The sequence below is a fragment of the Bacillus rossius genome (genome assembly GCF_032445375.1).
Source record: "Bacillus rossius redtenbacheri isolate Brsri chromosome 4 unlocalized genomic scaffold, Brsri_v3 Brsri_v3_scf4_1, whole genome shotgun sequence".
In the NCBI taxonomy this organism is placed as follows: Eukaryota; Metazoa; Arthropoda; class Insecta; order Phasmatodea; family Bacillidae; genus Bacillus; species Bacillus rossius.
In genome coordinates, this window is record NW_026962010.1 from 11009638 (window position 1) to 11037457 (window position 27820).

General features: G+C 36.8%; 1 protein-coding gene across 2 annotated transcripts in view; it reads right to left on the bottom strand.

Moving 5' to 3' along the window:
- LOC134541681 (chromatin-remodeling ATPase INO80-like) overlaps positions 1-27820 on the bottom strand; it is a 212181-nt gene that overhangs the window by 133309 nt on the left and 51052 nt on the right. For both annotated transcript variants that reach the window (XM_063385299.1, XM_063385300.1), the window contains exons 10-16: positions 25732-25966; positions 25135-25222; positions 24529-24644; positions 20037-20212; positions 14331-14533; positions 12129-12269; positions 9893-10005 (exon numbers count right to left, since the gene is read on the bottom strand). In XM_063385299.1, coding sequence (XP_063241369.1) covers positions 9893-10005; positions 12129-12269; positions 14331-14533; positions 20037-20212; positions 24529-24644; positions 25135-25222; positions 25732-25966 — 1072 coding nt within the window. The remainder of the gene's footprint in view (positions 1-9892; positions 10006-12128; positions 12270-14330; positions 14534-20036; positions 20213-24528; positions 24645-25134; positions 25223-25731; positions 25967-27820) is intronic.

A 27820-nucleotide genomic window follows, 5' to 3' on the forward strand; every position in this document is an offset into this window, starting at 1 on the left:
CGAACGTTCGCACAGCCTTATGCAATACAGTAGAGCACTCCTCAACCGGAATCATTGGGGGGAGGTCTATTCCGGTTATGGGAAAATTCCGGGTAAGGGGAGTTGCGGTAGGGAGGCAAATAAAAAGGCCTTTACATGCTGCACATATTAACTTATATGTATAGCCAAACTTCTACTGTAAATATTTTCCACAGTTATAAAACCATACAATAAAAAATATGTAGATCTACAAGTACTGTTTTCAAAACGTACCGGGTCGTAAAACTCCGGGCTGGTTGAATAACCTTCATTCTAGCAAGCTGGCAAGCGGGTGTTTCTTATCTCTGTGGGTGGGTGGGGGTAGTGATGGGAGCAGTGACAAATTTTGTTCCTGTGACACGCCGTGACCAGTGACATGAAAGTCACAGGGTCAAGTCACTGTGACATTGTCACTGTTAGTGACCTTGCTGCTAAAATGTAAAACCGGAGTTTTTTTATTAATAAATATAGTGTAACATAATCTCCTAATAATTGTATATTTAAATATGTGACAAACAACATGTAATCATTGATAAACTAAATTAGTTCATAGTTTATTGGAATTATTAACTATGCATTTTTACACATGAAATAAATATCTTCTATATTATTTATAAATATTTTTAAATAAAATATTTTTTATTAAAATATAACATTAATCATCACATTTTTTAATAATACGCAAAACACGAAAACTTGGCAATATCCTACTTCACCGAATTAACAGTGTTTGTTTGGCTTTTTTTTTTAAATTTGGACAATAACATTTAGTTCAGATTCACAAATGATTTTGAACAGAATAACTGGACACACCAGTGTCGCATACCTCGCCAAGAAAGTACTCGTGTGTCACGTGTCGCTGCTGCGGCAAGTCACCATTAATTTCCCGGCGCCGTTACTCTTAGGGACCTGCGACTCGCACCGCAGTGACACGCCCGCAGCGACTTGCGCCAGTGACACGTGACCCGTGACATGCCAACCGCGCCGTTACTCTTAGCGACCTGCGACCCACGCCGCAGCGACTCGCACCGCGGTGACACACTCGTAGCGACACGTGACCCGTGACACGCATCGCAGCGACAAGCGTGAAGAGACGTGACATTGGCCCTGTTACTTATAGCTAAAGTCACCACCGTGACACGTCACATTGCAGTCGCCGTGACAAAGTCACCGGTACAGTAAATATTCCCCATCCCTAGCTGGGGGCGTGCGTGAGCGAAGAGGACGATGATAATGGTTCAGGGGAGGTAGTTTGTTTAAAAACACAGAGATAGAAAATACAGATAAAAGTAGGCTGTTTAACCATATATTAAAGTATAAATATTTACATAATACATATTTGCACACTAAATTATTGTCTACAAACTGAAAGCATCACACATTGGAAGTAAATGTTACTCGCAATCACGTGTGTCAGCGTGTATAGTGGGAGTGGGTGTACATACTCTCGGGCCGGCCGGAATTTTCCGTTTACTTGACATAGTCAATCAATAAAACTACTTATAGGATAAATATCTTTATAGTAATTCCCGTCCTACGCGAAAACCAGCGGTGTATTTACGCAATGCGCGGGAAAGACAGGCTATAATTAGCTCTCTGACAGACGTGCGCGCGCGCGCCTACATGTACAGTCAGGCAAAAGCAAAAACGCCTCGTTCCAGTGCGGAAATGTTTTGGAGGTGTTTTGTAATGTTTTAATTTTTTTGGAAAATTAGTTCCGGATATCGGGAGTTCCGCTTGTGGGACTTATTGTTGAGGGGTGCTCTAACTGTACTACTCTTGAAATGTCACACGTGAATGGAAACTTATCAAATAAGCGTAGCATAGCAATTATATATCGCTTCTATTAAAAACATGATTTCAGAGGATTTAAAAACGGCTATCCAGGACTCTTTTTGGTCATTACATATTTTCTATTGCTACATCTGGACACACATTAATGTTAATTGTTGCTGACATCACATAACACAGTATAAACAAATACTAAACATCCAAAATATATACGGCACAACTGCATTGCCAATTCACTATCTAGCACTAGCGGCCGGCCGAGGTCGATGTGCGACCTGAAAGATAAGGTGTAACGTTGTAAGCAACTACCGCGGCTACCATAAAAGGCAAGTGAATGGGTGTTATGGGTTTGACGGAGGGGAAAAAGTAAAGGGAGGAGGGCATCGTGTTGTGAGGTTGTACGGGCCAGCAGATGTTTTCCTCAACTGTAGTTCCGGATACACGGGGGAGGAGTACAGTTTAATAGAATATTATAATTACATCGTAAAATGTTATTGGTCCCGAAATGTTTGTATCAGTACGCAGTGAAACATAGTTACACTTATTTGTAAGTGAGGAGTATTTCAAACTTTTGGGCACGGTAAACGAATCTTACGAGCTGCTATAGCTTCAATTATTTTATGTGTACTACTTTTGGTGGTGAAGCTTTTATGTGCTCTTGTTCTGTTTTGTGGGAGTACATTACAATAATCGTAATTTTCACAGCGACTGGAGAACATTGTAAAAAATCTCACGTGTCTAAAAATTTCATAAATACGCATGAACAGATGAATAGAAAACAAATTTCAATGGCTGCTAAGGTACTATTCCATATTTAACAATTAATCGTTAATTTGTGGTATCATATGTGGTTTTCTACTAAGACTATGCTTTATTTCAAAATAAATTTTGACGTACTTTATATAGTAAATTAAAAAAAAAACTTATTGGTGGAAAATAACTCGAAAGTTTATGTATTTTATCGCTCAAAGACTTGTTGGAACCTACAGCTTCGAAGCAATTTGATACCCCGAAAATCTTAATGAAATTTAAGAACCGTTACTAATACTTAGCTAACCAACATGGAGGATTTTGGGCTCTTTTGGCGAAAAACCGAGACTGCCTAAAATGACTCATGCAAACTGAGTCAATAAAGGTGCTTCACCTACACCATTACAGACATCCTGCACTACGCCAAGAGACCCTGACCCTTTGACCCCATAACACGTAACATTTTTGAAATATTGTATTTCCCCCCAATTTAATGTTACTGACAATATTTCATTTTCGTGACTTTTTATTAATACATACACGACTATGTGACCTTGAACTTTACTACATACCCAAATGAGCCAAAAAATCCCCCCCCCCCCCCCCTATATACGGCCATGGACCTATCCTACTGTAAATTCATTTCATATAATTTTCTTAAAATATAGGTACTCCATAATCTTTTACATTTTCTGCACACATTACTTATTATTTTGTGGATGCGATTTGTAAAACTTCGATTCTTGCAAGGGCCGAACACGGAATGTCAACTTTCTAAAGTATTCTATATACATTTTTAAAGTTAGAAATGTATTATATATATTATATGTGTAAACTTTCTACTGTATTCCATATAAATATATATATATATGTAAACTTTCTAATGTATTCTATATACAACATGTATCTAAAACATACTGACAAATTCTGGCAGAATATTCCTGGCGAAAATACAAGACGTAAACCTGTGTACCATACTTTTCTCGTCAATGGATTCGGAGTTTTGAACCCCCAAAAATCAAATTTTCTTATTCTTGAATAACTTGCACTGCGTCTGATGATTTTGTAGAACGCAAATTTTTCACCACTAGATACGTAGGTTGTAATGAACATCCTTCAATGAATATAACTGCATTTCTGTTTTAGCACATTTTACCACCTGAAAAGCTAATAATAAATAAAAAAAACCGGGGCAGGCATTACAAAGCACGTTTTCAAGGTGTAAAGTTTCCTTTCTAAAAAAAATCATATGCCACAGTTTACTTACTGATGATGTTAATTTCAAGATATGGAAAATTCCATTTTCGGAGGTTCGTAACTCGATTTATGAGTAAAGTGGTTATTAGGCTTTCGTCTTGTATTTTTTCCAGAAACAGCCTGCCGAAGTTTGTACATGTTTTAGATACACGTTGTGTATATATGTATTATATATATATGTATGTATATATATATATATATATAGTGCTCAATAACCAAGAGTAAACTTACTTTGGTTACGTTAGTGAACCTATGACTAGCCTATGGAAAGAAAACGCTACGTAACATGAACGAAAAAAATATTAAGTAAAACATAATTTTTCACTCAAATTAATTACAACTTTCAATATTAATTTTCGATGGGCTATTTCGTGGGCATCTATATTGGAAGGCAGCGGTGTGCTAGGGTTAATGGCTGTCGCTCATTAGCTGTTATAGTCTCTGTATCATATTTAGATATACGGTAGCTTCAATTACAGAACAGCCACTGAGCGACAGGCAGCAAGCCCTCCCACACCTTAGGCCGCGGCCTTCCACCATAGACGCTCTTAACGACACATATAATTTATTCTAATATTTGCCGCAATATAGATACACTACTTAAAATATAACAAGACTCTCTGAAAAAGGATTGAAACCCAGGCCACCGCGAATGCGAGTTTAGTAATTGTACCTTCAGAGGTAGTATATAGGTGGGTAGTTACCACGACCATGTTCTACGTTATATGAGAAGAGACATACGTTTCCTTTCTATAGCGAGAAGTTGGCTCAATTTCAACTTACCTAACACAATGATAATATAGTGAACTGTAATTCAATTTCGAAAAACCGATATGTTAATATTTTGTATTCAGAAATAACTTCCATTGAGATAAAGTCCATGTTGTCCGAACTTTGACGTTCACTTTTTAAAAAGTTTCTGGCAGTCCAATAGTTTTCTGGTAAAATAAGATCTTTGCAATCCTTTTCACAGAGACCTTTCTCACAAGCTAAACGTCAAAATTCGTACAATGAAATAGATTATAGTACTACTAACTCGCTGTAGGAAAGGTTTTGATGGAGATTAAAAACTGACGAAAACTAGATTCTACTGCGCAGCTTAGGTTCCCCCCTTCCTTCTCTGCGACAGAGAATTTCCGTCACTCCCCTCTCTGTCGCAAAGAAGGAAGGGGGGAACCTAAGCTGAGCAGTAGAAGCTAGTTTTCGTCAGTTTTTAATCTCCATCAAAACCTTTCCTACAGCGAGCCAGTAGTAGTTCTGTTTAAATTATGATTACCAGTTGTGATTGCAATAATAATAATAATTTATGTGAAATATACTGTAATGCCAGTAACATTGACTTTTAAGTTCACTTAATTGGTTACAGAGCAAATATTATGTTGATCGATAAAAAAAGGTATACTTAATTATACACAACATACATTTATAAAAGTTAACTTAAAGTTAAAATTAAAGTATGGACATTTGGATTTACAGAAAATATATAAACTATTATCTAGGTCCATTGCGGGGGAAAAAAAAAGACAAATTCTTGTTTGACTTTTCTTAAAATCAAAAACGTAGACTACACGGACTTCACGTTTTTTTTTTTTTTTTTGGTAACTTTGAAACGAAATTTGGAGAAACAATTAACAAATTATCATTTAGAAAATAGTAAACTAGCAAACTGATTAGGATAATATTTCCTGGAGTAATTCAGCTTCAGTTGCCTGAGCCAGTACCTACCTATTAATTCGGGTGCCGGGACGCCGGCCAGACAGAGCGGAAAACTGTTCCAGCCTATCAGGACGCGCCATTGGTATTAACGCCACCTCGCGCGATAAGAGCAGAAAATGTTGAGGTCAAGCCGATATTTTGTAATGCGGAAAGTGCCGAGATCGCCGATTTTTCAGAATTGAATATGCTGTTATCTTCTCAAACTATTAACAAATTATGTTGTGTTTTATTCTCTACAAATCAACGGTATATTTGTTACAAAACACGAGTCAGAAACGTCAAGTGTATTAAAAAAGGTATAAATAAGAAGTTTCGTTCTGCAGTTGTCAGACAGATGACAATACTAAACTATTAGGTATGTAATGTAGACTTGTATCTAAAGTTCTTTTTTTTTTTTCGCATGCAGTAAAATGTAAAATAAACATGAGTGATAATTTTACTTTGTAATATTTTATGTACCAGAACTGTTGAACGGTTTTTATTTAAACGAAGTGGTGTTGTATCACACAGTAACATCCACGAAGCGTAAAGGTTATAAAATGGACGCCGAAACAGTTAGGCATAAAATCGGCGTTCCTTTAAACAAAAAAAAAATATCTATCCGCTCTGTCTGGTTTGTATGAAACGGGCGTGATAGTCCAGTGTCGTCTTGTGGTTCTCAGCACATCACAAAGCCTTTGCCTCGGCTGCTTCAGCTGACTCATCCCACCCTATCAGCCGTCCTTCTACCCGGCCCCCCGCCCCCCAGCCAGGTGCCATTCCGTTTTCCTACTAGTTCGTGGGATTTCCACATGGTGCCGCGCCGTACGCTCTTCTGGCCGAATGCAACGCTATCCTACGAGGAAAACATGAACCACTTCAACTGACCGCGCGCGAGAAAATATTATCTCCCTCGCACTCTTAATATTATTTTCATATAGCTATTGAGAGTCTACGGTAAAAATTGCGTACATGGGAAGCATTTTAATGAACTGCTGCAAGTCGCTGTCATCTAGGACTTAACTGCAAATTTTCAGTGATACGCACAAGGTCTACAGCGGTAAACTTTCGGTATGTTATTAAGCATAGTCGACTCTACCACTGTGCAAAAATTCAGCTTTGGACAAATTTTTCACAGGTTGAAACCTTTGTTTCCTGGGCTAAAGACAGCTGATAGCTGCCAAGGTCACGCATTCTTTTCATCGCCCGTAAGCGACGCTGCCACACTTAGCTCATTGCTCTGTTGTCAGTAACACCATCGGGCTAGTTATTGTTTTACAGAACGACTGCCTTCAAAATTCTTTTCGAGATAAGATTTTTCATACCAGTGCATTGAGACTTGATTTGATGGTTTTGAAACGGTGTCTCTGTCTCGTATAATTCACGGTGTTTTTATCCCCCTTTATTTATATGAATTTTAAATGTTAGATTTTTTATTTTTAGCTTGCTGAACGTGGAATTAGTGCAAAAACGGCCTATTATGACTTAGTGTTGCAGATGGGTCGGAAATCTTATAACGACCCTAATCTCGGGAACCGTGAGGGGTCGTTATATCTATTCTCCGTTCACTCTTAGCTGAGTTTTGAATAAACAAACACCGTCGTATCACTGCGCCGCGTCAGCAAGTGATAGGCTGAATTTATCTTGCGTGCCAAGCACTAGTTGCAACTCACACACTTCCGTACAGTCGGTGCTCATAAAATAACGGAGAAGTAATATAACAGGAAAATGGTTCTTCTGTCAAGCCTAGTTGTTTTAAAAAATTTACGTCTGCTGTGATAAAATTACGCCACTTAATGGTACACCCTCCGACCTTTTCTGTTGAAACCATTCAAACAAACAAATGTCCAAGCTGCTAAATGTGGATTCTTTCATCGTCTTGCGTTTATTTAATCCACTTGAAGTGTCAGCCTGTGAAGCAAACTGAAGGATTTTTTCGCGATTTTTTATGATGTCGCGCACTGTTGTGTTACCGACATCAAACTCAGTCGCAAGTTTGCAATCGTTTCTCCACTCTGAAATCTTTCTATAATTTTTGTTTTGCTGTCGATGGACAGTACCACTCGCTTTCTTTTCTGTTCATTTAATGACATGATGAAATGTTGCGCTCAACACTTCCGCACAACACAACGGTATAATCCGTCTGAATGCAGATCACTGTTACAATACATAAAATTATCACCACCTTCACGCTTCAACAACGTACACTAATGGAATGGACTGTCTCCATGCGCCGGGTAATCTCTGTGGCACGGCGCCGTGCTGCGCGCGGGAGTGTACAGTCCGGTCATGCGGACGTGGAATCACGCACCAGTGTATAATCTATTCACGTAACATGGAACACAAAAATATTATGTACATACGTATGTATGTACTAGTATTTTTTTTTTTTAAACTTTCTGTGTTTATAAACATAACTGAGTCAAAGTACTTTGACCAACATACATTTTGCAAAGTATTTTAACATTTACATACATTTTGAATCATTGGTTATATGTAACTAAAAAATTGGACTTGATGGACATAAATCGCGGTTAATCCGCGAATCGGATGATCGAGTCGCCGATAATCGGGGTTCTACTGTATATATTTTTTTACCTATCTAAATTTTTATCTATCTTTTTCCCTGTCACAGGTGTGACATAGGTATAAAAAAAAACAAGCATGCATTCGAATGCAACATTGTGTCAAAATTTCAAAGCAATCAGTGAAGAACTTTCGGAGATTTAAGATTTTGAACGAACAAACATTTACATTTTTATTTATATATAGATGACACTTATAAACATACAAATTTGAGGTCATACTCTAACCACCACTACCACATCCAATTCTTGACTGACTATAATTTCCTCTAACTCAAAAGTTAGAAACAATTATGTAAACATAGTAATGGCCATGGTCACACCACATTACCTCTCTCAAATACGATCTGGCCTGACATCCAAGAAGATTCACACTTGTATTTTAATCAAGAAGGAAGTTCGGCAAATGCTGCAATGAACCAATAAGTTCTTTTTCAGGGTGCTTTCACATCCTCCTCACTATCAATATGTCTACCTTTGTGTTTAATTTTTCAGGCTAGCATAAGATGGGAGAAAAACTTCTTTTTTTTAATTTTGATACTGTAAATTTGATTGCAAGAAAAGTATATTTACAAGCTGGTACTTGTATGTGCATTAGACATTATACTTGCTTGGCGTAGTAAAAAACTAAAATTTTGAATGCAAATACATAATTAATAGAAAAAAATAATAAAAGTACTTCAGTGATATATAAAAACTACGGTTGGTAAAGTATAAATTCTATCACATTAAAAAAATATATATTCAGTTCTCAATATTAATACAAACACATATAAAAAAAATATTTATTAAATAATGAATTTATAATGCAAATAATTATATGAACTGGAACAACCTCACAAACACACCCATGAAAACAGCCAGGAGACTACTAAACTGTCCACACATACTCCCTGCCAGCAACAATGGAAACTTACAAGCCACCTGACGTGGTTATGCATATGGGAACATAACCTCACTTACTTATATAAATAAATACACTTGAAAAAGTTTACAAACACAATTTCTATCACTAATATTCACAATAAATAAATGTTTTTAATTATATGCACCAGTAATGAATATCAATCACTAAATAAGAGCATATGATTTAAAAGCACATATATAAATTTTATTAGTATACAGATATTTTTTTTATGTACCTATCCTTTTTTTTTCATCCTGTCAAAAATTTTGTTGCGTGGTGTGTAGCTGTAGACATTATAAAAATTCACTCTCATCATTTTTTCATAACATTCCTAAGGAAGTATAACTTCAAAAAAGACAATGCAGTAAATTTTTTTAATATTGCTAAGATACGTTATTGCAACTATTCTATAGTTGAACCAGCTCCCTTGAATAGCAAGAAAAAACTGTGCAATAGGAGTTTTGGCTTATGGGTAGCAAATAGTAAACCTGCCGGCTGTCTAGATTTGGAAATTTTTCCATTATTTTGATTTTGAACTATTGCATGCTGATTGGAATAAAAAAAATCATCTTTATATGCAAGTTTCAAAATATTTGTATAATTTTTTGTAATGATTTTTAAAAAATTTAAGTTTTTTAAGTTTACTTCAGTGAAATTTTTTTTTAACTCAACTAAGTATGCTGAAAAATCACCCAAATTTATTTGTTTTTTTTTTTTTTTTCACTGACCTAATTTGGGTTCAGTCCCTGTTACATTAAAAAAAAATCTTTTCACTGTCCATTCCATAATTTACTATGATTGGTTTGGATAAGTTTCTCTAAAGAATAGGAAAATAATTTAAACAGTTTGAATGACATATTTACGATCAATATTTTGTAGGCCAAATTACCTTTCGGAACTGCATGACGAGGTTCATCAGGCTGGAAGTAACACTTTGGGAAGTCTGGTTGGCACCCGTGTACGTGTATAACAGGTCCTCAATACGAATCTTCTTCTTTAGAGCTTTTAAAAAAAAAAAAAAGTAATAACTTGTAGTATATAACAATGTGACCAACAAACTCCATAAATTAAATTAAATTCAAATGAAATCACATATGCATATTTTTAACCCACACTTACAAATTGTCTTTCTGGAGGTGAGTAAACATTTGAAATTTCAAATTCAAACTAAACTTAAAAATGTTCGATTCTGGTCCATCTTGAGAGAGTTAAAGTTGGCTACACATTTTAAAACCAGAGACGTATCAGTTGGGAGATGTCCAAGCAACAGACAGAAAAACTGGACGTGACTAGTGCAGCAGAAATGGATGTGGCAGTTATCACTTCTTATTGGTGTGTAAGAACCAAATCCAGGGTCCCGATCCAGGAAAGAGGAAGTAGTTTTCTTTAATCTTTACTTAACACAGTCCTGATCCTGAAATATTTTTATATTTTTAAGAATACTTTGAAGTGAAAATAAACTACGTTTAGATGTACAATTCTTGATATAACATTTGTTCTGTCACATTTTAAACGTGTGTATTCAGATAAAGATAGAAGCATGCTATTTTGTAGGAAATTTTGTGTATAGGTAGGTCAATGTGCAAGTAAAAGATTCGTACATGTTAGGATGCATTTTTAAAAATATTTGCCCCTATTTTGCTAAGCTAATTTATATTTATCATCTGAAACTAAATAGAAAAGTTTCTGCAATAGCTTCTGGAACCTGGAATGTTGTATACATTGTAGATTTTTTCCCCCATTAAATTTTGTCATCTATGAAAAGTCACAAATTATCGTTCTATTTGTTTGCTATTCCAAAGATTGTGACAAACATTGTTTATGCAGAAAATTATCTCAGTTTATGATGTTTGAATTATTTTACTCTCTCCTCATATTATTATTCTTTTAAAAGCTGAAACAACCAAACACAAGTCACAAATCTTTGAAACTTGAAAACATCATCTTATTATAGGCGTGCGAAAAAATGAACATGTAAAATATGTCAACATAATGACGTGTCGAGAAGACTTCCATAAATATCCGTGTCCGGCTCAATAGGGACCAAAATGGTTTAAATATTACTGTGCAGAAAACAAGCACAGTCTTCGGTAACAGCCCACAAAGATAGAGCACCTTCATCATTGTGCTGAGGACAGAGTCCTTCAGCTTGTACCCTGTATGGCAAGCAACCACTGGATTTACCAATGAACAGTATAGAACTTCCACTTTTGGTACCAACAAGTGGCAAAATTTATTAAGAAGCCAGTGAAAGTGTTTTAAGTTAAATGTCTGTATTTTTGTCAATGAATTATTTTTTCGTATTCGGAAGATGGCGGCCATGGTGACTTGTGAAATTTCGTGAGGGATTAATAAAAAGCATTTAAAAAGTAATTTGTATCCTAAAGAAATAATTTCAGTTACCACTCATCAACAATAATATTTATTTTGTAACTTTATATAGTTACGAGTCGAATCTCTATTTTTTCGAATCTGAATTCCGAATTCGAATCCCAGAGAGTACCTTGAATGTAAGTACCCCTCCAATTGGAATCAAGGTGTCAAGGGTCCCAAATATAATAATATAAAATAAATGAAAAATTATACCTATGGTGTAACATTCTACCCTTTAACTGGTTGTTTCACAAACTATGTTTCCAATTACATGTTAAAATTACACTCTCATTGGGGAATGATAAGAAATGGATATGAAAAAAAAACAATTGACCTAGTAAACTTCACAGGTTATCAGTGTTGAAATTTTTTCATTTACTTTATTTCCTCCCATATTTTTCTTATTATCTTTTACCTTGAATATCGCATCCTTTGAATACAAAAGAGTTGATGGTATTTGAGGATTTGAGGATTAGATTGGGCCATCCCTAACTTTTTTCAAAAATCAATCAAACTTTTCAAGTGTTTCTGTATGTACAATATAGACCAATTCCGAGCTAGCCAGAGGTTTTAATTGTTACCAAGTATCATATTCCTGGAATACTATACTATTTTAATGACTAAAACAGAATTCATAAAAAAAAATAATATAACAACACTGAAATCTCTGATTTAAGAACCAAATTTTCATAAAAATAAAACCATAAAATCTTGTTTCTACTATTAAAAACAGCAGAAACTCGGACACTCACCGGAGTAGAGCAGCTTCTGTCGCGTGGTGAGGGGGCAGTACACCATCACTTCTATTTTGTCCGACAACTCGTTCTCCACATCCTTCTTGATGCGGCGGAGCATGAAGGGCTTCAGGATCATGTGCAGACGGGACAAGTGTTCTGCAACAAGGACACAACAAACACAACACAGTCAGGCTTGAAGCTTGCACTGTAGGTTTTTTTTTTCTTTTAGTTGAATTTTTATTTCCATGCGCGCACAATGGCAACAACACATGTGTAGCAGTAAATGTAACGCAATGAAATAAAAATATGACGAATCAACAAACAATATTTTGCTCTTTCCTTTAGTAGCTATTCGCTTCCTTCATTGTGTATTTATCTCAGACGGCCCGGGTTTTACGCCATCCTGTATGTCCGCAGCAGCTCTGGAGAGAAAAGCCAGAAGCTTTCAAGTCTAGTTTACATTGTGTCTACTAGAATGTGCTAGTGGCAAATCAAGGCACATACATACACACTTAGTAAACAACATTGTCCGGAATTACGTTAACAGGTTAAATAATCTTCCTAATAATAGAAAATATTTATTTTTTGATTTTTTAAAACTTATTAGAATTAAAACACATCTCCCATATTAATAAAATTATTATTTTGTAACTCAGAAATGTTGTTAGCATCTACTAAAGGAATGCTATGCCCAAACTTTATTATGTAAACAATTCTGTCTGTAAATATTTTGAATTTAATTTTAGTCAGTTTAATCTCAAAATGTTAACATTTATTTAAATGTACTCAGACATACAAAAAGTACTGTAAATTAATTTTAACAGAGTAGGTAGTGACTTGATTACAATGTTTGTCAGCAAACACACTTGCCTGATTGGAAAACCAATAATGGAAAAAAGTATTTGATTAGCACTCTGTTTTTCTAAAATAATTTAGGGTGTTACTTCAAGGGGTGGGGGTATATAAATTATAAAATTAACAAAGGAAAATACAGAATTATAAATAATTTTCTGCATAAATACATAAGTAAAAAAATTTAAAACTTGAGATGATGAAATAAATGTCTTTAGTTTCACAGCATCACCGATTAAAATGTACAAGTTAACACTAAAACAAAAATCCTTAAGTAAAATAATAAACATCAACAAGTGAGCATACAAGCAAAACCCACCAAGTCCATAAACCACAGTTATGAGAAACATGGACTTTTATGTTATATGTTTGTGTAAAATATTGAAGCATATGTATGGTAGTTAGTGATGGCCCTATATCCAATAACTGGTATCTGTATTTTTACCGATATTGGCTATCAGTAAAATAAAACTGATATTATTGGTTATCCAGTTACACAATTTTGAAGCTGCTTGAAAGATAACAAGGGAAGTGTTTGTGTATATCGTCTGAGGTTACTGGCGCATATCTCCATCTGCTTCCTGTCTTATTTAATTGCTAGGAATTGGTGGGAGGGGGAGGGGGAGGGGGAGGGTCGAGCTCACTCCACACCCTCCTATTAGAACCGTCCTTAATCCGCACTATAAACAGAAACAATTGTCCTGAGACCATAACTAACACCCACTCTATCAGCAAACTTTGTCTTCATCGCTACTGAGTACCGCTTATAAAATTGTAGCCAGTAATAGTTGGCATTTTTCATGTTTGGTTATGTTGATTCCCGTATAGAGTGCACGCACGTAGTCGAATATCGATATCCATAGCTCGCAGATTGCATGCAATGCGCGTGCTCTGTCTAGTGCCGAGTTAATTACAATTGATAGCCCGCAATCTTTCGTGGTAAGTGTCTACTACGACGACAGTTAAGCGTTATTTCAGACTCACGTTCAGGTCATGGTTTTTGTTTTTCTATTTAAAGTGTAATAAAAATTTGTTTTTGTTTCATGACTTATTAATTTAAATTGTTTGGCCTACTTTTGTACACTATATGTTTTAAATAAATGTACTTTCCATGAATAGGTTTTTATTTTTACGAATAACTGTACCTAAAAAAATGCAGTTTTCGCTAGAGTCGCAGCAATACTTTCCAAACTTGATTTCAGTATCAAATGTGCAACGATTATGCAGGAAAACCCGGTACTTAACCACCAAACAAAACAAATCTGCCTGAATAAATACCTGGACTTGGTGGATTTTCCTTGTACGGCCACGATTATGTGGTAACCGAGTCAGAAACAGAACGTCAACTGACGCGTAGGTACTGACTCTCGTCTATGCCGGTCTTGTTCTCGGCGTGGCTCTCGATGTCCTTGGAGAACCACTCGTTGAACTCGTCGTGGGAGTCGAAGAGCGTGGGCATGATGAAGTGGAGCAGGGCCCACAGCTCGGCCATGCTGTTCTGGATGGGCGTGCCGGACAGGAGCAGGCGGTTGCGGCAGCTGAACCCCAGCAGCAGCTTCCAGCGCACGCTGCACACGGCACGGAGCAAGCCACGTTGGCGTGTCATGGAGACGGTTTTTAATGAAGAACCTCTCGAAAAACTACATCGCGTGTTAACTGTCTCCGGTCATTCAATAATCTTCCTCGCTGTGGATTCGATTCAACATACACTAGGATGGAAACCATATTGGCAGTGCGATTCGTATGAAGGTGTTTAATTGAAAAGCGTTCAAAACGACATTAGCACGCAACAATTTAAATGTGCCTTAACATCTATTCACGACCAATTTAATCCTGTCATTAGCGCTGTAAAACTGACACAAAAGTGGTTGGTGGATTCATATTTGCAAGTGGAGGCCAACAACTTGAATTATATTTAAAAGATATACGCGACCAAACGAGTTAGCAAAAAAAAAAATGCTACACTGTATTTATATTATTTAATGTTTAAAACAGTGTCAGTCACTTGTACAATGTCAAGCCAGTTTAACGCAGTCATGTCAGTTTTACAGTCAGTCAGTATACTGTGTTAGTCAACTGTAGAGAATCATTCTGTCTAGCTTGCATAACTTTTTGCTGACACTCAAATGGAATGAAAGAATAATTGAATCAATTGATCAATAATTAATAAATACTTTAATAAATAACTAATTATATAAATAAATATTGAAGCACTAATTGCAGTGATTGTTTTATACTACCATAATTCTTATTTTTTGACAAGGTAATTCTTGAGACCAAGGTTCATTGACTAACAAAACATATTAGACATTGACGCTTGCCCGCCCTCTCTATATTAAATATCACGATACTTTACGTTATAATTAAACCCAAAACGAGTTTTAATAAGCTCAGAAGCAATTCAGGGAAAAAAGGTATTTCGGCAATAGGCCTACTCACGTAATATGCGGCGAGGAATCTGTGCGACGTCGTAGGTTATAAACAAAGCAACGAACAATAGAATAATTCATTAAAGCAACATACCATCTTCGCCCTTTATTTTTCACGTTGCTATAAACACACATATTTACTTACTTCGGGATATAATAGTAAATATGGACGAGTTATGTACACAAATGGATATTTTTTCTTTCGCTACAGCTGAACATGTACATTGGAACGCCATCTTGTGACCGGCGATCTACCAACTATATTTATATTTTATAAGAGTATAAATTAAGTTGTGAAAGCAAGTTTAAATACTTTTTAATACATAGGATTGAATATATATGTATGTACATATAATTATTTATGCCACGTTTATCTTTTCTTTTTAATTATTAATATCTAGTTTATACTTCCACCACCAGGGCACGGAAATTTTGGCGAGATTTATGCGCGCACATCTCATCCCTTCCAAAGGGGAGTTAGTTCGCCCCTCCCTTCCTTTTTTTCGTTCCCGTGCTTTTCTCCCTATATAAAGGCGAGGTCATCCACCTGAAGTGAGTTGATCGGCCCGACGGCCAGTGAGGCTGGAATCCACCCACTGACCACAGGACGATCCTAGGGGGAGCAGCAGAACAACTGGCTATCCGTTTTCTGCAGCTCGCACCCCTCCTTCGCGAGTCAGGCCATCCGAGGACCTATCTCGACCTAGGGAATTTGTCCCCCCCCCCTTCCTTGACGATAGAGTGTACTTTGTATAATTCAGTGTATGTGGTGAAAGCCGACGCAGGCAACCAATTGAACTGTTTGACATCCAGGTCAATTAAAGTTTTCTTGTAAAAATACCGTCATTTTCAAAGAATAGTCTAGCCCCATCCCTCACCCCTCTAGCTATCCATCTACGCCAGCAGGCTGTACAGCAGAGGAAACTCAAGGTCACCTCCGTGAAGCCTCCGCCAGGGTTATTCCCAGCCCTGGTGCGGATACCCGGACCACCACCAACCCTGGAGGAGCTCGTCCAACGCCAAGAGAACTGCCCGGATCTGCGCTACGGCTTCCCTCTGGCGAGGGGTCTCTGCGAACTCTTGCAGACTGCACTTCCAAGCATCAGCAGAACCACCATCAAGAGGAAGAAAGAGGAAGAGTTCAACCAGCATCAGCTACGTCACCTCTTATGCCCCTATCACCTCATTCCACCTCCACTCTCACCCATACTCAGCCCTCTGAGGACCCATGCTCCTGAACAGACCACCAGCCCCCTCGAACCTCCTTCGAGAGACCAGGAACCTAGCCAGAGACGTATACGAAGTATCCTGTGTCTTTATCGGCACTTCCCGGCTCCCCTGTCACCCATCGCCGGCTCTCCAGGACATCCACGGATGAAGCAGACCAGGACATCCAGGGATCTACAAACAGCCCTCTCCAATACCGTTCCAGCCCGGAGACGGACGCGTCCGCAACCCCTGCGCCGCCCCTCCAAGAAGACTGCCCAGCCATAATCCTGCCTCAAGACCAGTTCAACCTTCTCCACTCCTGTCCCCCTCGGAAACAGGATGGCCGGCTCTCACCCAAGAGGGCTCGGGGCAAGAGAGAGGAGACAACATTAGTTAAGATTTATGACTCTATGACAACGGTGATCAAGCTCCTTAAGCATAGATAATAGATAGAGCCAAGATTATAAAATTGTATGCAAAATTACTCATTTTTAACTAATTTTTCATGTAAAATATTTGCTAATCAAAAAATAACACCTTAATATCTAATTAAATCTTAAACTACAGACCATTGGTTGATTGAAAAGAATTTTGTAAGCACCTGTGGTCGTCATCCCACTGCAGTGTGGTTAATGCATTAATCATTTCCCTATCATCAAAAAATATAAGTTATCACAAAAATGATGATTTCAAGCACCCAAGAGGCCCGAGGTCGGAGTTGGGTTAGGGTCTGTTCAATTTACTTTGTTAACACGCATCTTTTCCAGAGATAACGTACTGCTAACAATTGACGGTCCAAAACCAAATTTAAAAGGTTACCAAATATAACAGCGTGAAAATTCTTATCAGTGCTGTATTTACTGCATCATTCACAAAATACACAAGAACAAAAACTGCAAGGATAAATAAATACATTTGATAATAAAATAAACGCTTAGATTAACAAACAACTTGAAATTAGACTGACTTTCCCTGCAACTAAATTTTAAGCATTGGCTTTTTTTTTAAATTAATTTTTGTGGTGTTGGTGCAATTGCTTAAGCGATATTTTGCTCCAACTCCAGTATTTAGGTACTATTTTTTTTAGTACGTATAGGCTTTGTTTACAAATGACGTATATACGTAATATACGTTTTTTAATCATGCCGAAAAAGCTACTGCAGCATCATGTGTAGACAAGTTTAAGAATTAAGGTTTGTACGTCAGTGATGGAAAAATACTTTTTTGTAAGTATTATAACTGCAGTTTGGAGCATGAACTAAAGGATACAGAAAACAAGCATGAAAAAGCTAAACTATTCCCATTCTATCTGAAACGACAGCTTTCTATTCCAGAAGCAGGAGTGGTGCAAGTGTGCACAAGAAGATTTCATTCTCGAAACTGTGGAAGCCTTTGTAGCTGCAGGTATCCCTTTTGAGAAACTTGACAATAGCAAGCTGACTGCATGGATGCAGAATCATGTAAGTGATGCTGGTGATCTTCCAACAGCAGATTGGAGAGAAAAAAGAAGCTCAAATCAACCAGCAGCTCATGGGGCAAGATGTAGTTATGCTCGCCGATGAAACTACTGACAAGTGTAATAATTGTGTTTTCAACATCTTGATAAAATTTTGGGACCGGGTGCTGAACAAAATGTTATCCTTGATGCAGCAAATGCAGTTTGTTATCCTCGGGCAGTGATTGATGTGTGTTCTAAATACGAAGTTAAAGAGAAAAACGTAATTGCATGTGTTACAAACAGTGCCGGGTACCAGAATCTGCTGCTACCCTTGAAGGTATATTTGGTGATCATATGTACCACATAATATGTTTGGCCCATAAAGTAAACATTGTCCAGTAAATCTGGCAAAACAACTTTGATCTGAACCATTTTTTTTTGCAAGGTAAAGAGATGGACTTCCTTAACACCAGAAAGAGGAGACATGCATCCCTTGAATTTCTTCTCTAGAAACATGGAGAAACCAAGGCTCTAGTCAAGTTGTTCCCGATGCCTATTGTTAAACGATGGAACACGTTGTTTGAGTTTGTTTCATACCTCGCACTCCATCTGCATGACATTGTGGAATTCTTTTGCAGCTCAGTGAAGATAACGCTGGTGTTAAATATATCACAGGAATACAGAAGGAAGAGGTGCAATGTCTTGAGGCCACTCTGACATTTGTGGCTCAGAACTGTAACATCTCTGTAGAGCTGATTCATTTTCTTGGAAGGAACTGCTCATCAGCTCTGTACAAAATTGAGTAAACTTCAAACTGGTCTCGACGTCTTGGCTAAGGAGATTATTTTCCTGAAAATGTTGAAAACATTTTTGCTGAAATGAAAACAGTTAACACTGCAGCCATTGAAGAGCAGTTCAAGAACACAGCTAAACTCAATCTCGTAAAACTGATTGATCTGGTAAACAGTGATCCATCTCGTCAACTGTTTCTGGGAATCGGTGAATACTCAAAATGTAGGAAACATTTGTGTGGAGGATAAATAATTTCAGAAACATGTTGGAAATCTACCTTTCCTTTGCAAGATACAGAAGATCTCTGTAGCGGCAGGCTACATAACACTCCAAAACCTGGTTTCTGAAGAGCAGAAGAAACCGCATGTGAACCACATAGACATGGTGGACATTCTGTGTAGGATGAAAGTAAATTATCCTGAATCCACAGCTACTGCTTTAAAGTTACTATGGATACCTCTAACTAATGTGAACTCTGAAAGATCGCTTTCGAAATATTCTGCAGTTGTGACAGAACAAGATCTATGAAACCAGAGAATGCTGGTGGCTTTCTCGTGAAATAAATGATTTTTGTACAAAAAGAACAAAAGTTTGACTGTACTTTCTATTTTTCAATTATTTATGACTTTCTCTTGAACTCAGGAACATTACAGAAGAATACTTAATATTCTAGTTGTCAGTTTTTGTTTAACTCTCATCAATGTAGTATTTTTTAACGTGCATATTTTAAGTGTCTAACCACGAATTGTTGAAGCATTCAATCAACGCAACTGTGCTTAGTGTTTGCTGGCACTCGAATTGAATGAAAGAATGAATGAATCAATTGATCAATAATTAATAAATACTTAAATAAATAACTAATTATATAAATAAATAATGAAGCACTAATTGCAGTGAATGTTTTATACCACCATAATTTTTATTGTTTGACAAGGTACTTCTTGAGACCAAGGTTCATTGACTAACAAAACATATTAGATATTAGTTAACATTTATGACTCCATGACAACGGTAATCAAGCTTCTTAAGCATAGATAATGTGTTTTAAATTTTTATGACGATAACGATAAAATCACAATTCTTAATGACAAAAAGTGCTTTTTCACAACACCACAAAATCTCGGCTCTAACGACAGAAGTCTGAAACCACCCGTGTACCGACTCGGAGCTCGTAAACGATGAGTCGTGCTTCAAGGCGCTCACCTGCTGGTGCTCTTCAAGGCCTGGGCCTCGTCCAGCACCAGGTACTGCCACTTGATGCGGTTGAAGTACTTGAAGTCGCTGATGACCAGCTGGTAGCTGGTTATGACGACGTGGAAGCTGGCCTCCCGCGTGTGCAGGCCCTTCTGGTCCCAGAACTGACGCAGGATCTTCCGCTCCTGTCGCAACAGACACCGGCATACCCCCCATATGTACTAGACCTTTAAAAAAAACCACTGCTGAATATCTAGTACTGTTTCTTAAAACATCTTCAGTATGTATACATATACATATACTTGCTTGCACATGAGACAGCGTTTAATATTGAATTTGAGCTCTAAATCAATTACAAACTTTGTTTTAATTTATGAAAAAGTTTGTAAAATAAATTTCCACAAATTAAAGCTTACACTCAAAGTTATTTTAATTAAGTGCAATTTTTGTAAAGTTTCCATCCAAGAAAAGGCATTCCTTATGGATTAAATGAGAAAATACTGACTATTGACAGGATGGATTCCTTACTGACTGAACAATAACCTGATTAATTTGCAAAACCATGATTAAAATACTTTTTCGTTTTTTTTTTAACCAATACCATGTCTCCCACAAAACTGATCTAAATCCCTGATCAATCAGAAAAAACTGATTAGCCAACGAGAATTCCAATTTAAGGTACAGTAGACTTACATTATTATGCTTAATTATGTGGAGTTGACTGAGGATAATTAAAAAATATGGCTGTTCTGCTAAGTTAGTGTATATAAAATACATAGGCCTAATAAAGCATTTAAACTCACTCTGTTGTAAAATCTACAATAGTCATCAAGTGGCTTCTTAAGAAAAAATTAAAATTACCCTCTTTTATCGCATAATCGTCGCACGCGCGTAATCGTCGCACCATTTTGGCCGTCAAAATTGGGATGAAAAAAATTCTCACTTAAACGTCGAATGATGTTTTTGGTCTCGCTATTAGATGCCGAGCGCTTTGTGTAGGTATCTTTTCCGTATAAAATGATGAATTTTAAAGTAGAAATCTAATATTTATTCGGAAATTACCACTAATTTAACGGATATACGAAGTTTTCTGACGTGTAAATTTTCTTTTGAAGATGTTTTTAAACGTTATTTCCTTTATCTGATCATCTGCGTCACCGCGGTGTACCGCTTATGAACATGTAGCCAGCGCTAGTAGGCATCATTCATGTTTGGTTATCTTGCTTCCCGTATAGAGCGCACGCACATAGTCGAATATTGATATCTCGCCGATTGCGTGCAGCACGCGCTCTCTGTCGAGTGCCGAGTTAACTACATTTGATGGCCCCCATTCTTTCGTGGTAAATGTGTACTATGGCAATAGTTATGCGTTAGTTCACGTCGCAGATTCAAGTGGCCTGCGTTCGCGTTACAGTTTGGGTTTTCTATATAAAGTTGAAGAAAGGTTTTTGTTTAATGAATTATTAATATAAATTGTTTGGCGTGCTCTTGTATACTCCACCTTTTTTTTTTAAATAAACGTACTTTCCATGAACAGGTTTTTTTATGAATAACTTTACCTAACAAAAATTTTTTTTTTCCGCATAATCGTTGCACCCCTACTTTTCAAACTTTATTTTAGAATAAAATGTGCGACGATTATGCGAGAAAACACAGTACTTGAGAATTTTAATAACATGGCAACCAAGAATGAGCAAGATTCACATCTCAGGGGTATGATAGGTCTCCACATGATTGCTCAGAGGTGTTTACGGAATTCTAATGAAGAAAACAGAAAAGATCATGCAACAACTTACACATAAAAAGTTTTTCTCGCGGGTAAAGATATTTCTGTCTGCCACATAAGTATTCACGGCATTAGTAAACATAAGAGTACATAGACTGCAGCAGAGCCTTTTCATGACTGGCCAATATCAGGATTTTTAATTAGCCACAAAAAAATCACGACTTCTGCAATATTGTCAGTGGATCGGGATACTGTCATTTGTACTGCTAAGAAATATCCAACTCCATTCCATTTCCCAATAATGATATGACACACCTATCCCTCACTCAGCACGTCTTCAGATGGCGCGGATTCATTTAGCGCGATGTGAATTTGACTGCCCTCGTCTTGAATAGCACGTCTGTAAATTTCAGTTAGAACGAAATCTTGGCAGGCAAAAAAAAAAAGTCTAACACGACGCTGCGAAGTCTGCTTCAACTTCTGTAAACAATATGTGCAGTGGGATACAGTTAGTCAAACAAGGGGGGAATAGATGTGCGCGCAGGTCTGTGTACTCTATCAGCTGTTGTTTGTACAACAGCTATGGCAAGTTAAATTGCAGCTATGGAGTGTAAAGGACCAAATGTTTTGACGTCTGTGTGTATTCCGCCGAGCCTCACTGTTGTCGCCTGGCCACAAACCGGTCCATGAACTCTGCCTAGCCAGTGGCAGGGCATTCACTCAAACAAAAGCAGCGTCTGCCCATTCAGCTGCCGGTAACTGTACATGCTTGATCACTCATTAGTCATCACGCATCACACATCGTGTTCAAGTATTTGAGAGTAAACTAGAAGTATTATGGCGTGCAGATGGTCATGAAGGCCACGCTTATGTTGATCACACTTTAGTTTTAAGCAAGTCAACTGTGTGCACAATCGTACGAAATAAGGACTCATCAACAGTTCATATATATAAGTCTGATGCTGTTGGTTGTACTAGCGGGAATATATTTGACTTTAGATACAGAAACAGAAATGAACAGATGATTCACGTGGAAAAGGTTGTTAAATGAATGTTGCAATGAAAAAAAAAAATCATTGGCCTGACAGGATTGGTGTGAACCAGGTGGTGATACGCGAATAAGCACTTTAATTTTTGAAAAATTAAAATGTAATTATTCGGACAGTAATATCTGTTTCACTGTTAGTAAAGGGTGGTTTGGAAAGATACGCAACGAAGGTCACGCCCGAGCGGGCAAGTCAGCCAGCCGACTGACAATAAAGTACATAATCACATGTCTCCCATTACGCGGTGTATTATTTGTCATACAAATTGCAATGGGAGGCATATAAAGATAAATGGTGTAACATATTTCTAGTGAGCGTTATTTTTACATTACATAAAGTATATTTTTCTACACAATTGTAAAACACATTAAATAAATTAGCCTTGCTATTTATGGAAACTAATTCTTCAGAATACGCAATTTCGAATAACATGAGCATTTTTAGGAACGAATTAGTCGTGCTAAGTGAGGGATAGGTGTAACTCTACTCTCTCTCCGTATAATGATATAATAACTCTATTCTCTCTCCATGTAATGATATGATGACTTCAAAGACATGAAAGCAGCTATGGACCCACTTTTCAACTAAGGGTTCGTTAACGTTTTTTTCTCCAACGACCATGTCTTCTCTCTTAGACCACTCTTGTCTAACCCAGTGGTGTGTTTTGTCTCTGCTATACCAGAGGCACAAGAAACAAGGATATTTGGTGTAGCCACATTGTGTCATTTTTAAATCCACATGAATCACCCACTTAGCTGTCCGAGGAGAAAGTTTACCATTTCTAAGTCCACACAAATCGCCCGTTGATGTTTACAAAATACCTTACTTCTCTATGACCAAAGCTATGGTGCTATATGTTTCTTTCATTGTCATTGAGTGAGTAATTGATATTGAACCATATTTGTGCCCATTGTGTATAAGAATGCATTTCAAGCTTTGCTTTGAGCTATCAATAAATAGACTCCAATCATCGAGAAAATATTCAGGAAGACTAATTTTTTCCAAGAGTACTCTAATATCATGACAAAATACAAGATTTTCTTCTTAAGAGAAGAATGGTAGCAGACACCTTTCTCTTGTATGGTAAAAAGTAATTTTGGTTCCTCGTTCCAGTAAATGTTTTTCCTTCAACCTGGAAGAAAGTAATTCAGAAGCTTCTTTTGACAGGTTAAGATCTCTGACAAGGTCATTTAACTCATCCTGGTTGAAAGGTTGAGAAATTGTTGATCCCTGTGATGAAGTGGCTTAAGCCAAGCCGGTGGTTTTACTTCTTTTTTCACACTTATCTCAAAAAGTAGAGCTGAGAGAAAAAAAAAACTAATTTCATATGCAAAATCCTAGGCACCAAAAAAAAAAAAAAAAAAATTTCTTGGCCTGTGTAATACATGCAAAACTAGCTTATCAGCAGGAGCAGCATGAGTATCATTGCCTTAGTCATTCTAAACCACCATTATTATTGCAGATTCTAATTGGTTTTAAAAAAATCTGTTTTGTGTAACTTACTAACGTGTATCCATTTACAGCAGACTAGAACTTGAATTGACCTACCTATTTGAGAGTTGAGTTCAAGTATTGGTTAAATACTAAACTTGAACTCAAAAATAGAGTACGCACAAATCCCTATTAAAAAAAGGAATTAACACATGACTGACCATAGTGTGCACCTGTTCATCGTTGAGTGAATGAATAGCAAACTTTCACTAGGTAAAGAGAGTAGAAGATGAAGCACCTGTGGGTTTCCCCAATAGGGGACAACCTTGAAGTCTGGAACAAAGCGAGCCATCTCTTGTTGCCAATTGTGAAGTGTAGATGCTGGAGAAATGATAAGAAATGGACCCCAAGCATCTAGAATAGAAGACAAATAAAAACATTCTTATTTCACTGCCTGTCATACCATACTAACCCAAACAGAAGCCAAGGTTTTTATTCTCAAAAAACCTTCACGAAAACATTTATCAGCCAGGTATCATGCACAAAAAAAACTGAGTACATAATCTTAAAAATATAAAAAAAGCAAAATCATGTAAATACACTTGATCGTCCATAATACAGCCTTAATTTAATTTATTATGTTGATTTACCATGTGTCTAGTCAACTTTGTTTAATATATTGTAGTAAAATCAATTTCTGCATGTGAGTATTTTTTCGTCCATCAGGAACTGGTAAGATAAATGATTGTTTAACTGCAAGACTCCAGCATATAATCATGTACTGAATAATTTCTTGTAAATACCTAGTGACTTACCAAAACAAATTATTAGACAAAACTATTATTTGAAAAACACAACTTAAAAAAAAAATGCAGTATATTTAAAAAGCGTAAGATAATCTCACCATATTTTTCTGCAATGTGGCAGAGGAATGCTATGGACTGCACAGTCTTGCCCAGGCCCATCTCGTCAGCTAGAATCCCATTTATCCCCTACAAGGAAAAAATACTCTTGTTCACAAGTTTTCCTTGTAAAGCTCAAAAACCAAATTTTTCCAAATTATATTTAAATTTTAAAATCTACAACACTTAAATTTCTGAACTTTCGTAAGCGAGAACACAGATGGGCATTACCGTAAGCCGGTGGGTTTTCTCAGGGTACTGCAGTTTCATCCGCCCATCCCTTCAGTCAATGCTCGATCACCGGCCATCACCACTCACTGTCTCTCGTCCCTTAAAACCCTTTGTTTTGTAGTGGTATTTCTATGATACCACTTTGAAAAAATGTTACTACTCGCAATGTTTCAGTGGTTTTGCCGAAATACCTCGCGTGAGTAAGCCTTGTGCTGCTACCTGGCGATCCTAACAAGAACAAGCAAAACTGGCTGCTTTAATTTTTCCTTCCGCCACGTCTGCTGAAAGTTACGCAACAGATTCTAATTTTTATTATTAATGTATCTCTGTGTGCCTCAGAGGGTTTGACGAACGTGGTGAAGCAGGACCTGGTCGTAGAGGTTGGCGAGCCAGTTCATGCCCTTGAGTTGGTAGTGCTTGAGCTTGCCGCGGAAGATGGCCGGCTGGGGCCGCTCGTCCTCCGTGCTGATGCTGGTCTCCGTCAGCTTGAAACCGTCGGCCAGCTGCTGCAGCGCCACGCCGTGAGCGTACTGCCGCGTGCGCGCCTGCTCCGCCAGGAACGCATCCTGCACGTTCTTCTTCGCCTTGTGCTTCATGGCCTCGCTGCGGGGGAAACCCACTACCTCAACACACATGCCACGTGAACTCGAACTGCCGACGGTTTGAATTACGAATGTACTCGAATCAGAAATCTATAATTCGAATCACAAAGAGTTAACTAGAATTAACCCATTGAGCATTGACTCCACACCTTACATTTGAAAATAGATTTCATGGCACGACAAAAAAACAATGCAAAAATAATAATAATATATTAACTATGGAGTTCTAATGAGTATAATTGGTTGATATGAAATTTAGTTCCATATTTTCTTGTAAATATCTTGATTTGTTTTTTTATGTGTTCATGTTTATTGCATACCTAGAGGCAAACCGAGATAATTAGTAGATTTTCTTTGCTCTGATTTAGCTGGTGTTCCGACTTTCTGTGTATATAGTTTGAGCATGTTTAGTGTAGTGTATAGACTTTGAACATTTTAAACTTCCCGCCCTGCAGGGCATTGTGGTTGGTCACTCTGGAGTGGCCAAGAAGTAGGTTGGTGCACCTGCGCACAGGAAGAGGACAGTCTGATAATCAACATGGTGGTGAGTGGACGTTGGTTACTATCGAGACTCGTTTCAATTGAACTATAGTGGCTTACAATTGTTGCATCCGCTAATTATTTCAGTCCACATCTCTTCGCACAACAGCTGGTATTATTTTATATTTCATTTCAATATTCATCCAGATATTATTAAATCTCTAGTTTATTATATTTTTGTAATTAAGTGGAACAGCCATCCTTCAATGATAGTTAATTTCTGTGCATTTATAGACAAAAATACTGATTGCAACCAATTATATTCTAGAGTTTATTAAAATATTATATAGAGTGTATTTAACTACGAATGTTCTTGTATTATCATGATATAAGATCATATTTTTGTTCCTCATGGTGATTTAAATGAGAACATAGTTCAATGTTAATTTATTATCAACTGTATTATTAAAAGTTCAGTATTCAAAAGATATTCTTGTCTATACTACAACTTTTTATAATAATATTTCTGGTAAATTACTTTAAACTATTTAGCCTGAAAAATAATAACTTGTTTCAAGTTAAATTTAAATTGATATTATAATTAAAAGTACTGTAAAATACCACAAATAAGTTAAAATTAAGAATACCAATTAAGTTAGTAGTTAAAACACTACAGTGTTTAATATTTGAATTCATATATTCTCCAATTTATTTATTTTTTTCAAATAGTTATTCCTAAAATTTTTAATACTTTTTTAAATACTTAAGAATTAATAGTATTCGAGGGTGCAAAAGTTTGATGAGACCCTATAATATGAATTAATATTTTAATTTGCCTAACAAGAGTCAACAAAAATTGAGTGACAACAGGAAAACCGAATTTATCAAATTCTTCAGAACAAAGAAGAGACCCTAGCAGTCAAATAACCATCGAACAGCTTACAAACAAAAAAAAAGTAGAGAAATGTGAGTAGAAAGCACTAACTAGCCAGATTAAAATGTTGAGGTAAGAATGGTAGCAGTTCTGTTTATGTGTTTCATCACAAAAATTTATTTTTCACAAATGAGTGCTGAAATAGATGTTCCCAAAATAACTCTTAAGAGCGAAATTTGCGGCATCAAATATTGAAAGAAAAAAAAATGGGTAATTGTGTTATCTCCTCACCTTTATTTACACGCAAAATGGTAAGACTGCATACCATATCCATATACCATATGTTTAGACAATACTGAATGATATGTACCCAACAGCAACACACCACTTCATTTCACTAACAAATCCCTAACTAGGAGGTCTCATTAAAATATATCATTGAGGAGCTCTGACTTGTAAAAAATAAATTATTTTCATTACTTTTTATAGAATTTTATAGTA